The sequence below is a fragment of the Diadema setosum genome, chromosome 1 (genome assembly GCF_964275005.1).
Source record: "Diadema setosum chromosome 1, eeDiaSeto1, whole genome shotgun sequence".
Taxonomy (NCBI): domain Eukaryota; kingdom Metazoa; phylum Echinodermata; class Echinoidea; order Diadematoida; family Diadematidae; genus Diadema; species Diadema setosum.
In genome coordinates, this window is record NC_092685.1 from 3,166,252 (window position 1) to 3,183,943 (window position 17,692).

Below are 17,692 nucleotides of genomic sequence, written 5' to 3' on the forward strand. Positions count from 1 at the left end.
CAAGGAGAAGAAGAAGAAGAGTGTTGATAACAATACATAATAAAAAGAGCACCACCCATAAAAAAAAGACATATTCCTCCCGAAACCGGAGAGGGGTTAATGATCGTACGTGTCCCCCCCCCCCCAACCTTGTGAGCTTTAGAGATGCATATACCCGCATTATTCAATACCTTCGCTGCCTACGCCACTGGATGCATGATTGTATCTTCTTTCATGCCAACCAAGGAGTCTTGATTAGAGTCGTAAGCTGATAGAGGACTAAGACAGGAATTCAGAGGAGAGGGATTAATCATTGTCAGGTTGAGAGTAAAAAAAGACTTCACCCGTTATCACATGTGACGCACAGTGTGATTACAATGATGATGTGGGCCTCGGTCAGCCTTGATCGTCAATCGCTGTGTTGCTGATGTTCCCTTGATATTTCAAGTTCACATGAATGTCAGGTATGTCAGCCTATTCCATTATAAGCAGCGTTGGATGTACTTTATTCTCTTTGTAATCATAAAAAGATGTGTTGCAGCGGATAACAGGTTGGTATATTCTACAGTCCATATCAATCGGCTTCTTAAACCATGATGTGATAAGGATTTGCCCCATACACTACAATATACTCATTCACCTAACGATCTAACGATATTATGTGTTTTTTTTTTTTTTTTTACAGTTTTGTTGTAACGGAATGAATAGTTTATGATAATAAAGATGATTTATTCACAAGTAACTACCATACGACGTTTTGTAAACGACGTTTTGTAAACAACCATGATATGGAGGAACATGATGGTGTCGTGATTGTATGGGTTGCAGCCTTCATGAATCAAATTCTGTGTGCCAGCAAATAATTTATGCCAATTAAAGTTTAACACAATGTCAGAAGGAATCAAATTAAAATCGGTCAGATTCACATTTGCTATACTTTCCATGATAAAAACTGCTGTCGTTTCCATCAAGTAGATAATTATACATGTATTATAATTATTTTCTAACCAAAGCAGCTGTTATCATTTGTTTGCAGCATAAACGTTGTAAAACTGTCTAATAGAGTATTTGTCTGATTATATCACATGAATAGGCAACATCACTCCACTAAAAGGTACATTATGTATAAGTATCCATGCTCACCATTTTGATTTCAGTGGAAGATCAATTGACAGGGGGCAGGAAGAGTGTTCGTCCGCACGGAAGTGTCAATAATCCTGACCGGAAAGTTCAGTTTTCACGTCGCGGCAAGCTTATTTCTATATTTAATTTTATCCTTTTTCATTTGCTGAATTCCACGCAAGGGGCCAGTGTCCTGCTCTTTTTACCGGGGATGTCCCCCATCATCCCACTCCCCCCCCCCCTCTCTCTCTCTCTCTCTGTCGTGTGCATCAGTGTGGTCATATCAAATCTGAATATGTTATGCCCCAAAAATGCATTACCAGTTTGTTTGTTTTTTTCTTCGTGGAGTCAATACGTGAAATCTCAACATATACACACACGCACACACACACACACACACACACATACATATAAGAAGCCTTGGGTCAATGGCCTTTTCCCTATTCTTCTTCCTCAACAATTTGTTTAGCATACGAGTTTGTGTGTGTGTATGTATGTGTATAACTTTCTTTTTCCTGGGCCCTCATGTATAGAAAATGTATACTATATGATAGTATACTGTATGTAAATGAGGCCCTACCAGTGACATGGAGATACAGTATACCGTCTTTCTTCATTACCTCCCGTCTTTCTCTCTCCTCTCCTCTCCCTCTCTTTCTATATTTCTTCTCTCATGTCTCCTTCAAATCATTGTCATCAAACAGTCACATTTTTTTAAAAGTAAAACCGTGAATACAAAGATTTATTTCATATCATTTTTTTTTTATTCCTCGCACACACTTCTTGCAATATGCTGTCTTAGTTTCTCTACGCCTTGCTTCCTTCGTGTAATAATGCATCATCTCCAATAATGTTCACTAAATCGTATATTCAAACTTTTTGTTTTTTCTTAGTGGATGAAACATTTCGGTCGTGGGGTAAATTTTCTCAGTTGCCGTCTGGAATAGAATGAATTGTGTCAAACTTTAAGAAATATCATGAAGAAAACAGACGCTAGCGTGCATTTTACGCAAGTTGAAGCCGAAAGTGTTCCGTTTCCATCGTACAGTGTGGCGTCATGAGGAATAACCGCTTTACGCGTACTCATTAACGAGTTGTTGTCCCAGAGTCTTCATACCAGCAAAGATTTCTTCAGCTGTAGGTTGGATCTGATTGGCTGGAAGTTCGAAGCCATATCTTCCTTGATCTCGAAGCTCCACCACATAGCTGTACTTCACGCCGAGCGAACCGTAGCCGAAATCCTCACTACCGCCCGTAGCTGGGTCTAACATAATGTAAATATGATTCAGGGGGGAGTTTCATTTTAGGGAGCATAGCTTCGTCTGTAACAAGTCTGCAAAATCCTTCATACATGTCATTACTTTAAATGAATATATACATTACAGCAAGGCATATCAATTATAACAATTAACACACGAACATATTAACTTAAAAAAAAAATAATACGTTCGTTGTCACAAAAGGAGATTAAAATGTTCTGAAAAATTTACCTGCTCTAGCCCATCACATGCTTGAGGAAGTTAATACATTGTCAAATCTGAATTTCATTGCATGTACACTGTAATATTAGAGAAAGATAACCTTAAACTGGTGTAAGATCAGAGGTATTCATTTTACAAAATTTTGAGAGCGAGAGAGGAACTCGAAATTTAATCATCGATGATATATTGTTACTTATCTTAGAATCTATTTGATTTAGGAATATAGATGTTTCAGAAAATTCTGCAACAAAAACGATTACAATGTGAAATGAATGACTTTCTAATTTTTTCTTCAAAATACTACAGTGAATAGCAAAATCTTATTAAAAAATGCAGCACTGAAAGATAGGAATATGGTCAGATATCTGATGGGTTAAAACATTACTGGATACAGCAACCTAACCAAACTCCCAAGAAGTTAATAAGTTAAAGAAGTTTCAGGTATACATACACATGTCGGGGCCAGATTCTCCTACAAAGTAGTTCTTTCCGTGCACAGAGCTGATGGAGTTTTCAATCTGTACAGCGACATCATACTGAAGCATCACATAAAAAGAAACCGGGATGAAACACATGAACAAAGAACATCAACATGACAATATTGAATAATATTGACAAGTTCATAATGCCAGTAATGAGCGAAACGAATATGTTTTGTTGTTGTTTTAACAATTCCATTAGTAATGAAATCTAATCATAATCTGGCTATCGGTATGGTGCAGCAATGACATGGCGATCATTTTCCGTATGTAAACCTAATGGTCGATAACATTAGACGCATATGACCCAAACTTTCACCACAGCGGTCAGGCAAAATGTGCTCAACAACCAAGTCACGACTCCCTGTTTCTCTCAAACCATTTCTCAGTGTTCTTTGGCCGTCTCCAGCGAGGTTAGTGCATGATGCTGTTGGCGCACAAGGCTCTCGCGAAATCTGTGTGTTTTTATATTTGTTTATTGTCGTTTTCTCGATTGGCCTGCAACTGGAAAAAGTCCAACTTTTGTGCATTTTTCACAAATCGTGTGTCACTCGTCCTGTCATTAATGTCACATTATTTTCTTCTCACTCAAACAGCCCTGCGAGAGTATGCCTTCTTCCAGGCACGCACGCATATCTGGAAGAAATTAACACATTTTCCACACTAAATTTCAAGAAAACTCAAACCTGTTGATCTCTATCTGGGTGGGCGGTCAGTTTGCTGCCGGTGTATCCCCATGGATGGAGCCAGTACTGCCCGTAAGCATGAAAGTCGATGTAGAGCTTGAGGTTACTGCCAAAGCTGGTTAAGAAATCCTTAGAGCCACTGGTCTCTGGTTCGCTCAGGGCACTAGGTCCTTGGTAGTCCTGGACACACTTTGACCTTCCAGCACCTGTTGCCCAACAGATACACGCATAGGAACATGAGAGAATGCCATAACTAACTTTCTGTTTTAAACAAATAGCGGAAGAAACATTAACAAACAAACACACAAAAATCGCTTTGGCTTTGACGACCAGCTTCTCATTCCATGAACTCATGATGACTAAAAGAAATGTGAATAAATGCATTATCTGTTCAGCAAAGAAAGAACAATTATTTTGTAATATTCTGAAGAACTAAAACTAAGATAAAAGAGACCCTACTCCAGTACACTCACCACCCCACTGATAGTCAAAATTCCTATTGAGATCGACGCCTTTGCATCCACCATTGTTCGGGTTACGGTTCTTGCGCCACATACGGTCATCCTACATGAGGGTATTTGATGAGAAATGATATGGACACATGATTACATAATTGGATCAGTGTTCAACGAAAGGGTTTCAGCAATATTTTATGACTTTCTACCGACGTCAATGAAAATGATTACAATCAACAGGTATATGTTAATTAATATACTGCAAGTCATTGCTTCGATAACACCTGATAATCAGTATGACAACATGAATTATATGCTTGACAATTTAAATTCATTTCACTCCCTGCAAATTCTTCGGAGTGTTTCTTTGATATGTCTTGCAAAATGTAAATAGGTGTTTGCATGGGGGGGCAAAACGAGCAACAACAAATGATGGTAGGGGACCATTGACCTTTGACTCCCGGCCAGTTCGGCGGCCCTCGTAGATGAAAAGATATACTTTGGGGTAACGCTTTGTCACATGTGAGAGGGTGCAACACTTTTTAACAAGCAGATTACTTGGATTAAGTAAGTACCTTGAGGAAATACAAAAATGCAAAAGCAAAATAATTATACATAAATACTAGTAGCTAGAAAAGCACTCGGAAAGCGCCAAGCAGCTCATCCACCCATACACGCATGCTGATAACCGCCCAATTTTACGATGAATAATATGATGAAGAAGCCTTGTGTTTACCTCATATAGCTTCCTGCATGCTGCGCGGCGCCTTGAGATGCAGAGCACGCTCTTTGTTAGTGCGCGTATGCAAACCTCAATAATATGAACTCCAAAGTTAATTGATCCTATTTGCCAAAAGATTAAGAAAAGACATTAAAAATGTATAAAAATTACCAGATCACTACCACAATTAAATCACCTGTTCCTTGTGTCATTATCATTTTTCTTGCAAGTTTAATCCAAAGCCTTCCACAAATTTTGGGTTTATTTTGCGAACAGTGAAACAAACCAACACTGACAAAGACCTAAACTCCTGAGAGAAGGTGATTATGTTTATAACAAAGTAGACAAACTGAAACAAATTCCTGCGTGTTGCATTGGTTTTTTTACCGATGAAATACTCAATATTTGATGTAACGAATAGATTGTCAGCTTACGAGGATTTTTTTCCTTTCTATTAAATACCGCCTTTATATTGTTATTCTTGCAGCCATTTTGAAGACACTCGTTGCTAGCCACTCAACAGAACTATAGGCGATACGTCTGGTGTCACTTAATCCTCAATACTGATAAACATCAAGTGTGTTGAGGGTATTGCAAAGAATTTAAGTGATATTACTAATTTCAACATTAGCATCGCTACGGTTTCAATCTTGCAGCTACATATTCGGATTTTGTTGCGCATAGATACGCATTACCATCTCGTTCAAATTATTCATTATTCAATCATTCACTCTAAAAACATCCGGGTCAGAACTGACCCGGAGAGGGTCCGTTGGGGTCACACCCCGTTCCGGGTCAAAAAATGACTTGGAATTTGGTCATTAAAACCCGGAATGGAGTCACCCTAACCCAATTCATGACTCTGAATGGGGTCATAACTGACCCTATTTTTTGTCATTTCTGACCCGGAACGGAGTGTGACCCCAACGGACCCTTTCCGGGTCAGTTCTGACCCGGATGATTTTAGAGTGTTAAAATCAATCAATGTTATCAATTAGGCAGCAGATACTGATTACGTTTCAAAGAAACAGATACATAAATAGCCCCAAGAAGCAACAACCCTTGCCATAATGACACAAACGGCCGCCCAAAGATTAATTTTACACGTAGGCTTTTAATAATGACATAAAACTTCAAACCTCACCGTGTGGCTGTACTTGTAACCATCAACGTTGAAGACAGGGACAATGATCCAGACGAAATTATCCAACATGCTGGTCACGATGTCGTCAGTCCCATAGTTCTCAATGAACTGTGATAGAAAAGATCGGTCATGTACACAATGATATCAAATAAATTTGATTTGTCACTATACGTCGTTAAAGTCTATTGTTCACATTCATTCATTCATTCATTTCATTTCATTTCATTTCCACACGGGTACTTGCTTCAGTCGAAGGCCGTAGAATTACAAGTACAAAGAATTAAAGTTTTCTGTAAACGGGTAACTACTTTGACAATTGTTGAGAATAATTAAAGATGTGCTTACACTGTGTCCGTCAAATAAGCGTTCGAATTACCTATTTTCATGACATTTGTTATTGCCTCATATAATTTTCTAAACTTTGCTTTTTTGTTTTTGTTTTGTTTTGTTTTGCTTTTTGTTTTTTGTTTTTTTGCTCGGAAGCATCACCGTCTAGAGTTGTGCATTGGAGTCGTTTATGCCTACTTATCTCCTAGTCTCAGATATTCAAGATTCCTCGATGTCCTTTACAACACAAACACACACAGACAAAAATCAAAGTACAGTAAGCGTTTCAGTTGAGATCTGAATCAGATGATGCAAACTACATCATGTAACGTATAATCAATGATAGTGATGCCCATCATTAACCGCTGTCAACGAGTTCACGATCCGACGGCAGTGATACTTAATCACTGATTTTATTCGCATTCAGCAATGTCCAATTAACATTAGGCCTATTTACATAAATTTCCGTCAACCTCTTCAACCAATCAGAAAGGGATACCACAGATCAAGTTGTGCACGATGCATTCTCATACATATGAAACAATAGTTAGAGCAAAGGTGCTGGGATTATGATATTGTGTAGGATGCCAAAATGTTAGAAGGTATAAGCTAGACTTTTTTTTTTTTTTTTTAAACAGGGAATTGAAGTAAGCATATCCAAATTCACATATTTATAAGCTATAAATCGTCTCATTTCTGTTAAGTTTGCCGTTTTGTGTCTCATTGTTGCGGTGCATTTCGTGTTTATAATTCTAATTATTCGAAAATATTTACAAACTCTTACATATTCTTTGCATTGTAAATGTTATTTATGCCAGTGAAAGAACAACATTGTGGTCGTCAGCGTGGCAAGTCGAAAATTCGTCAAGGAGAGAGAACGTATACGTGGCACTTGGTCAAGCAGCTCAGATGATAGTTCACATTGCCTTATCTTTAGCTGCAAGTGTCGCAAGCCACACAATGGCAGGACATTCAAGTCGACTTTCTGACAAGGTTAGCGTGATTTTTAGAAATAAGAAAGAAGAAAATAAGGCTCCACTGAAAATTAGATATCAGCTTATGTTCGGTTTAGGGGTTCCAATTCTTCTCTATAATTATGTAAACAACGAAATTCTGCAAGAGGAACTTTGAATGATTTTTCGATGATCAGATCATAGAAAATTGTCTGTCTTGAGTAATAACGAGTTAGTATAGGCTCGATAGCCATCAGCTATTAATAGATTACGCGTTACCTATACCTCATAATGATAATAATAATAATAAAATATATGCCTAATGACAAAATACATACGTGGGTTATATACTATGTCACATGCAGCCAATGCACAGCTACACTATTGTAGCTAGAAGTGCGAATATGTAAAGAAAGAACCCAAACAACTAAACAAAACAAAACCAAAAAAAAAAAAGAAACCAAAAAAAAAAAAAAAAAACCCAAACAAACCTGAAATGTATTCCCTACATTTACATTCAATTCAACAGCTTTCAGTTGGATTTGATCCGACCTTTGTGTCTTCCCAAACCCCAAACCGATGTCATGGCGTCCGCGTGCCATAGCGCGAGCTCACATGGCTACGGCACACGACGACCCTATCGCTAGAGCAAATATTAAATTGCTGGGGAATGTTATCGTGCAATTACGTTTCAAGAGTTTACTAACGGTTCATTTTTAATCCTAACTGAATGATAACATGGCCAATCGACATGCCCAGTTAAGTGACGCGCTGTTCACGGCATATGATGGTTCACATGGGCTTATCTGTAGCTACATGTGGCACGAGCCACACAATGGTAAGTCGACCTTCTGACAAGGTAAACGCGATTTTAAAAAAATAAAAAAATAAAGCTCCCCAGAAAGTTTAATATCAGCTTATTATGGGTTTACATTTTCTCGCATATCGGAATTCAGCAGAAGGAACCTTGAACGATTTTTCGATGATCGGACCACACAGAAAATGTTGCTCTATTGAGCAATAACGAGTTATACAGGCCCGATAACCCTTACTTTTATAGTTTTACCTCACATTTTAATACTAAATTTGATTACGCGTTGTTAATCTGAGGGTCACTAAAATTACAACAATAACAACAAATCTGTGGGTCGTGTCTCAAGAAGGATTTGTACAAGAAGTGATAGAACCCAAACCTCTCAAAAACTGCTGAAATGCATATTCCCTACGTTTACATTTCAATTACATAGCTTTAAGTTTGATTGGATTCTACCTTTGAGTCCGCCAAACCCAAGCCCTAAATTCTATAGGTCTTGGCGTTCGCGTGTCATGGGGCGGGCTCACGAGTCACACGACGACCTTATCAATAAAGCAAATATTAGGTGTTGGTTCGAATTCGCACCCATCATGCGGCAGGCTTTGGAAAAAGAATTACGCCTCCTCAATAATCTCGGGTAGTTAAAATCAATTTTGCTTTCAGATAAGTGGTACTCGCAACTGACATAAGTTGCTCTACAACTTTCATAATAGACATGTTTTGCAGCCGAAAGCCTCTTAATATACAAAGAGTATCTGGTATATTCATAGTTTGGAGAGTGTCATATGCATGCAATTCAGTACTACAATGAGTTTGCAACTGATTGACAAATAATGTCCTACATCGACATAAATAAGCACTGAATTGATCAGTGTTTTAGTAGTATAGCCATGATAAAACAAAACTAGAAATGTCGCTATGGCGACTGGTATGCCTCCGCAATAATGCATGATTCTCCTAATAGGTCTAGATAGTACATGGTGGACAATGTGTGATTACATTTTAACAAAACTGGCAAAATATTAAAATGACAAGTTTGTCACAAATGTGTTGAATGTTCACCTTCCTTGACCTAGGTTTAATTGGATGAATAGGAGAGCATGTATTTGGGATTTAAGGACTTTAACTTGACTTTGACCCATTCATACGTTTATGCATTGAGTAATTTTCATGGTATGGAGAAAAAGTGCAATTTCTGTATTGAATAGTAAATTGTTACCATTTTCATCTGGCTTTTGACCCTAAGATTCATAAGATAATCACTGTCAGGCAGAACATGCATAAATATGTAGTACATTTCAAGATAACTTGAGCCACTTCCGAGATAGGGAGGAAAAACTTAGTTCAGCACTTTCACTTGATCTTTGACCTTTTGACCTTTGAGGCAAAAACAAAAGAAAAAAAAAGACTTTCCAGAGAATCTCTATTAGGTTATACATGCATACACCAAGTGTTACAAAAAAATAATCCTGCTGGCATTGCATAAACATGAGGGAAATACTAAAATTTTGAAGTGTTGCCCTTGACCTTTGACCCCTGACCTTTGACCCATGAACCCTAAATTCACCAGATAATCACTGCCAGTCAGTACATGTATATATACTATGTTCCATGAAGAAACCTTGAACAATTTCCAAGGTACAGAGAAAAAAGGTGAAGTTTTAATATTTCTACTTGACCTTTTGACCTTTGACCTTTGACCTCATGACCCAAACTTTCACCAGAGAATCTTAATTGGGTAATACATGCATACACTAAGTTTCAAGAAAATATCTTCAGGCATTGCATAGATATGATGGAAATAGTGAAATTTTATGTATTTGACCTTGACCTTTTGACCTTTGACCTTGAGCATGTGCACCCAAAATTTGATAGGCACAACTTCACCCCCTAATACACATACATGCCAAGTTTCATTAGGATACCTCAAAAGGTTTTGATAGTTACCTTGTCCACAAAATTCATTACAGACGGACAGAAGGACGGACGGACGGAAAGACGGAAGGACGGACGGACGGACGGACGGACGGACGGACGGAAGGACAGACGGACGGACAACCCGAAAACATAATGCCTCCGGCACCACTTCGTGGCGGAGGCATAAAAAAAAAAATCATGGGCGTACATACTGGAACAGGATTCGAACCTACGACCTCCTGATCACCGGACAGGCGTCATCACTGATCAATTCAGTGCTTATTTACGTCGATGTAGGGCAATTTGTCAAGCAGTTGCAATGAAAACATCTCGACGGAAGAATTTCATGAATTTGAATACAATGAGTTTACTATCATTCTCTTTCGAATCCTGTCAGAATGACACATTATGGTCAAAACTTTTGAAAGAGGGTGAACGATAATTAAAAATCATCTCAATTAATCACAAAAGAACGTATGATATTGGCCTCGGTGTACAGAATAACCATCAAAAGCGCACTGTTCGGCACAGCTATGATAATTATCAATCGATGGCAGTTATATCCGCAGAAAATACTCGTCGAATCGACTTACCAGTTTTTATTATTATCATATACCATTTGTGAAATCATGTCCTTACAGGCATTGACTCGTATGAAATGAAATTTTTATGACACTGAATTACTGTCTGTTGACGATAATATTTCTCATGTTCATAAATATTATATACCAAGATATCAAATTCCCCTTTCTTAATTGTTTTTCTATAATAATGGTCTGTGGCGGATTCATTTGCGTAATAGGACAAAATTTGAATAGAATGACTTCTCACCATTCTGACCATGTTTATCATGGTTGCTGGACTGATCCATTCTCGTGCGTGGATACCACCTTGAATGTAAGCTACGTTGGTCGATGAAGACGACATGTCAATCTTGAAGAGGAATACGGTTTTGAATAAAAATCAAAAGAAAGACATTACACACATCGAAACTTTTATCAAGAATATATTCACGATGTCTTACCATAAAATGCCTTATCGTAAACTTTTATAGCAGAAAAAGACTGCAAAATAGAAGTACACTGCAATTGCTGGTATCTCCTAGTGGATAGTGCAAGGTACGCACAGAACTCAAGAACGTCAAATTCCATAAGATCATGGACATGATGGACAGGCTCCTGAAAGATATCACATTATTCTCCTCTTTCTGTTTATGCAATCCACATTTTCAGAAAGTTTGACAATGCCGTATCTCAATGTCTGCATTACTGGCATTCATTGCAAGTGGAAGAAGTGAGGCTCATTCAAAGGTTTATACCCTTAATCCATAGACTGTCTCTTTCTCATAGGTCGTAGTAACGGGAATTTTCGTCACACCAGGGTTGGCGCTGGCAAAGTCGGTCATCCAAGCATCAATCTATGGAATATGAAAAGCACATAGTAGACAGACATAATACAAGTATATTAGTATGAGTGAAAAAATATGTTTTGTGTTAAATTAATGTTTATAATTGCACCAGCTAACAAAGAATGAAGAGAGAGAGAGAGAATCGGTATCCATACAAAGCTTCCCAAATATTGAATAATTTAGGATATTACGGAAATAAACTTTAGAGAACGTTTAGAAAAATCAGACCACAGATAACAATATGATTGTTTTAAAGACCATATAACTCCAGCATAAAACTGCTTCATCTCTTCAATTTTCAGTTCAATAGTAATTCCCCAAACACACACACACACATACACACACACCAAAAAAAAAAAAAAAAAAAAAAAAAAAACCTCACTTCGCTGTACTCATGGTAGGTGAAATAGTCGAAGTCTCCTGGTCGCAAGACGCCCTTTGCTCGTACCATCTCTGCTGCCTCTTCGTCAATAAGAGATTGCACATCTGAGATCTAAAAGTCCAAAGAGAAATATATCTGGATGCTTATTGTTAGACAGATACATGTACCCGCAAATTTTACATTTTCTTACACATGGCTACTCTGCCGTCAGAGTCTTGAAGTATAGTTGTCCTAAGCTTTGATTTTGCATAACAAACAATTCCAGATTCCTGAAGCCCCAACGAAACTTTCATCTGGGAACGAGATGGCAATGACTCAGAACTGTCATACACTGTTATATTGCATATCATTATCTGATGGGCCACTTTTTTTTTTTTTAAATCGATTTGCAGATGGGTCAATATACATTATTATGCACATGCGTTTTACTTCTAGATTTTCTTGTGGAATAGTACACTGTACTTATATTCAAGGTCCCCTTCCTCCGCCTATGAGATTTTTTTTTTTTTTTTTTTTTTTTTTTTTTTTTTTTTTTTTTTTAGGTTTTCAAGTTGAATGGCCTGAATTGATTAAACGTAAAAAGTGGAACCCTAAACAGTCTTTCTCCGCACTTTAGAAGTAGACGACGTGGAGTCATGAAAGGGAAATTAGGCCAAGAGTATTAGTTTTAACTTGGACATTTCTGGTAACAAGCTCATTTTTTCAGGATAGCTCCTGAAATGTGTCTAGAATAACATACTAAAAGTCCTCATAAATCCTCTTTGAGCGTTTTCCAAGATGGCGTCCAAAATGGCCGCCATTTCCTGAAATTCCTGTAACTTTTCAACCAGGGAACCCAAATACAAAATTTGAAAGTCTAAATATATGTATTGAAGCATGAAGAACTAAGTAAAATGCATATTAAGAGATGTTGACGCACACAAGTATATATCGTAATCCAAGATGGCGTCCAAAATGTCCGCCATTTCCTGAAATTCTGAAAACTTTTCAACCAGGTAACCTGTATACAAAATTTAAATGTCTAAATATGTTTCGGAGCATGAAGAACTCACTACCGCAATACAAGATGGCGTCCAATATGGCCGCCATTTCCTTTTTTTCTCATAACTTTGCAAGTAAGATTTCACCTATACACACTTTAAATGTCGAAATATACGTTTTGGGTTACAAGGAACCAAATAAGATACTTATTCAGAGACTCCATAATGGTGTCCAAAATGACCGCCATTTCCTGTTTTTCTCATAACCCTGCGACTAAGCAACCCCGATACGCACTTAAATGTCTAAATATATACTGTATTCTGAGACGCAAGGAACCCAATACAATACTTATTCAGAGATCATGAAGCACGTAAGTATCAATCAAACCACGCGAGTTCTTCCCGAAAACCAAAATGGTGCCCAAAATGGCCACCATTTTGTTTTATCAACACATTTTATCCTGTTTCAAGAGACAAAGAAATTCAATATAATTTTAGAGATTCAAACACTCAGAATGTCCAGAGGAATCTTTACCTTAAATGTGCACAACATGGGTATGGGTTGGGTTGGATGCATCCCCCACCCCGCTATTGGGGAAGGGGGGGGGGATGGCCTGTACAATCATTATTGTCCAGATATTCAGCCTGAAGTATATGCACTTTATCGTTGAATTGTAATCATAAAAATACAAAACGTTCCTCGCTAGACCCCTTTCCATAGACTTTGCACACTTGGGGGATTGACAAATTTCCGAATGTCATTAAAAAATGTGCACCAGATCTTTCACTTACAAATTGCATAAGTTCCCTGATATTGGAGGGCGATTCCTAACCCTTCCGCCGCTCAGTTCCCCGATATAAATTATACCACTTTGATTAACAATTCCCAAATAATCCATCAAATATGTGTAAATGATAAATTATTTTCATTTCAATTCAAGTGTAAAAGCTCCCTCGTGTTGAAGGGTTGGGGATACTGAGACTATAAATTATCTACTCTTTGGGGATGGACAATGTTTTCAATATAACACGAAGAGTGCACCAGGCCGTTAATGACGATCATAAAAATGCACATCCTCCCACATCCTCCACCAGCTTATTGCTTTGAATATACTAGTCTTTATTCTACTTACACTTTTAAAATTAAAAGATCTAGTATTTCATCAACAATGTACACCATAAAATCCGAGAATTTCAGGTCTGAAAAAAAAAAATATCCCTCTAGTGGGAGGATGCATCAGCTACACCTCCCCCGCATATTTCCATAATATATATTTTCTTACTTTTATGATAAAAACAAATATCAAACATTTTACTAAAAGAGTACGCTAAATCTCTGAATTTCAAGTTGGAAATTGCCAAATCTCCATTGTATGGGAAGGAGTATTCTCCTCCCATACACACTCCCCCTCCCCGACACTATCCTGAATATACATTAAGTTTTTCCTAATTTTCCTAACTAAACAAATATCGAATATTTCACCAAAAAGGTACACCAGATCTATGAATTTCAAGTCTGAAAATGCAAAATCTCCCTCATAATTGGGGGGGGGGGGGGAATCCCCCTTCCACACCATCCCGTTGCGGTTTCCCTGAATACTACTTTATATTTTTCTTACTCTTTGATGGAAACGATTCAATATCTTACCAAACGTATATGTTTCATCTTCAAGTCTAAAAATGCAAATCAAAACAAAAACTCCTTCATGTGGAAGGCGAGTATCCCTCCTCCATGTACCAATAACTGGAAGTGTCGTATTCTCTGTTTTCTATCTATTGTTTATCTGATCTACATGAAATGAATAAAGTAATTTAATCATTATGTTTTTAGATGGGGCAATAGACTGTACCACAGAAATTCACTGGGATAAATTACACATTATTTTGTAGCACACGAGGTAAACACTAATTTTGTTACATGACATTGTATCTAGTACAGATACCAAAAAGAATTGTTTTTACTTTTTAAGTGATAATTGACAGTTTCAAATGGAACTCACCTCATGGTAGACATCAAATGCGTTGGTTAAAAAAAAAGAAGAAAGGATAGGCCGACACTAAATTTTCATCTCATGTGCTTGAGGTGACGAAAATAGACCATGTGGTAAAAATATCGTCTTCTAGTAGGCTGTCTGTTTAGCAACAGACCTGGTGGTGAAATGTTTCTCTCGTAATAAGGACACACTCCTTGATTTTAACATTCAAATATTTTAATTTGAATACTTTACACATAAGAATTATTTTCAATAAAAAAGTTTTTCAAATATTTTCCAGAAGAAAAAAATCGCATGTTAATCATATACTGATATGTATTTACATAATTGTGAGCTATTGTTATTGCCGGCCATTTTGCACGCCATTTTGAATTTTAGGAAGAACTCAAGCGGTTTTATCGGTACTTGCGTGCTTAAACATCTCTTGATATGTATTTTATTGTGTTTTCCATGCTTCAAAACATATATTTAACATTCAAATTTTGTTATTAGTTTTTACCTGGTTGAAAGGTTATAAGAATTTCAGGAAATGGCCATTTTGGACGCCACCTTGGATTACGGTTCTTATGTGCGTCAACATCTCTTGATATGTAGTTTGAGTTCTTCATATTTCAAAACATATATTTAAACACTTAAATTTTGTTTTGGGTTGCCTGGTTGAAAAGTTTAGAATTTTAGGAAATGGCGGCCATTTTGGACACCATCTTGGATTACGGTACGTGTGTGCGTCAACATCTCTTAATATGCAGTTTATTGAGTTCTTCATCCTTAAAAACATATATTTAGACATTTAAATTTTGCCATATGCGTTACCTAGTTGAAAAGTTATAAGAATTTCAGGAAATGGCGACCATTTTGGACGCCATCTTGGATTACAGTACTTGTGTGCGTCAACATCTTTTAATATGCATTTTATTGAGTTCTTCATGCTTCAAAACATATACATATAGGCATTCAAATTTTGTATTTGGGTTCCCTGGTTGAAACGTTATAAGAATTTCAGGAAATGGCGGCCATTTTGGACGCCGTTTTGGATTGCGGAAAACGCTCATAGAGGATTTATGAGGATTTTTAGTATGTTATTCTGGACATTACTGGACCTATCCTGAAAAAAAAAAAAATCAGCTTGTTACCAGAAATGTCCAGGTTTAAGCCTATTTTTACCTAATGCTCTTGGACTAAAATGCTCTCTGATTTGTCAGCTTTCATTTCACAAAGCACGCTATGTAACACATTTCCCATCTTTCGATTGCAATGTAAATTACTTCACCGGGCTTCAAGCAATATTGTCTTCTTACTCTATACATCAAACATGAATGTGCAGTGAAAATAAACACCGTGTTATGCAGTATTAGATCGAGAAAGGGAATCCTGTGTATGTTTAGCCTACACAATGCCAAAGTATTATATGAGTGTAATAAGTAATTGATATGTAAATCTTCGAGTCTGCCCTCTACAAAACGTGCATCGTGTCACTTCTGCCCATACATATCTAAGTTCTTAATTGTCTCCATCTCGAGGGTCTTCTACAATAATTATTCCAAGATGGGTTTGTCAAATTTGCAGACCTTCCAACCTTTCTGATTGAAAAAAAAAAGTACGGATGATTTGGCTCAAAAGTAGGAAAGAAAGAGCAGTTCCCATAGGAGTGTGTATATATAATAGAAAAATTGTCAAGAAAAATAGGAAACTCCTACTTCAACAAGGGCTGGGAATGGTCAAAATCTATAGATTCTTTCTTCCAAGTTCAGACTGGTTGGGAGGTATGCATTATTGTCAGAGAGAAATGAAGCGGGCATGTATTACCCAAGTTTCAATGGACAATCCAGGCCGTGCGAAGGCTCGGAGTACGTCGAGGTGTAAGGCAGGGGGGACCATCACATCGACCGACTGACCAACTTTGGTAGGGCGCTTCCAAAAGTCCAGCTGCATTTAAAGCATTATTCGAGATTCACAACAGGGCTGACATTCTTTTTCAAACGATTAGCAGTGACTTCTTTCAATACAAAGTGAATATTAATATATTTCTTAATTACCATTATTCAATTCAATTGTCATTTATTTCCATTCGTCAATTATTAATTAGGATGGAACTGCATTGTTTGAATGAGTGAGTGAACTATCTCTGTCGTAAGTATACATACGGAAATGAGCATAAAATTGTATGATGGGGATAACAACTTATAGATATACGCATGCATGGTTTGCGTGTTTTCATCATTATAGTTGCTTATTAGGGTTCGATTATAACAAAATTTAGTTATGACGAAATAAAACTGCCATTCCCGAGGGCTTCGTTACAGCGGGAGTGCACTGCACACCGAACAGCCGAAAAGGTAGGCTTTACGTTGATGTGTTACAGAGAAGTCAAAAGAACAGCGCCATCTGATATCTACCATTTCCCAGTTCGCGGCGACTTTCTTCATCCATTGTAGTTCCGTCTCACTCTTCGGTGTCATGCGAAACACCTTGTAGCTGTGGAAAACATAACACGAATCGTTTTAATATAAAAGGCGTATAAGGAAATATTTATCAAAACAGAAATATATCGTTTTTGCATAATCTTATATCTACTGCGGTTCCTTTTCAAGAGGAGATGACAATAATTACTGGGAACAATGAACTGACTGTGGCGGATAATAGAAAATGTTTATGTGCTCAAATTCAGAGATAAATGAAAAAGATGAGTGGACTCACTTGTCATAGCGAACCTTACCACTGAGAGGCAAGGCTGAGCAGACAGCCACAATTGCAGCTAACACGAGCAGAGCGCTTCTCATGATGCTTCCTGCTTCTGAACTTCCGTCAGATGGTTCCATGCCACGTTCGAAAATATAAGACCTTTATATC

The 17,692-nt window shown here is 37.4% G+C and overlaps 1 protein-coding gene across 1 annotated transcript; it reads right to left on the reverse strand.

Annotated features, from left to right (window-relative positions):
- Positions 1-1,858: 1,858 nt before the first annotated feature.
- LOC140246478 (carboxypeptidase B-like) lies at positions 1,859-17,426 on the reverse strand. The gene is made up of 10 exons (XM_072325860.1): positions 17,239-17,426; positions 16,649-16,768; positions 11,869-11,979; positions 11,397-11,495; positions 10,910-11,011; positions 6,068-6,175; positions 4,221-4,311; positions 3,748-3,953; positions 3,034-3,118; positions 1,859-2,365 (listed from the first exon to the last, which is right to left on the reverse strand). Exons 1-10 carry the CDS (start codon positions 17,299-17,301, stop codon positions 2,175-2,177), a joined length of 1,176 nt encoding a protein of 391 aa, XP_072181961.1. The 5' UTR covers positions 17,302-17,426; the 3' UTR covers positions 1,859-2,174.
- Between the last annotated feature and the right edge of the window lie 266 nt (positions 17,427-17,692).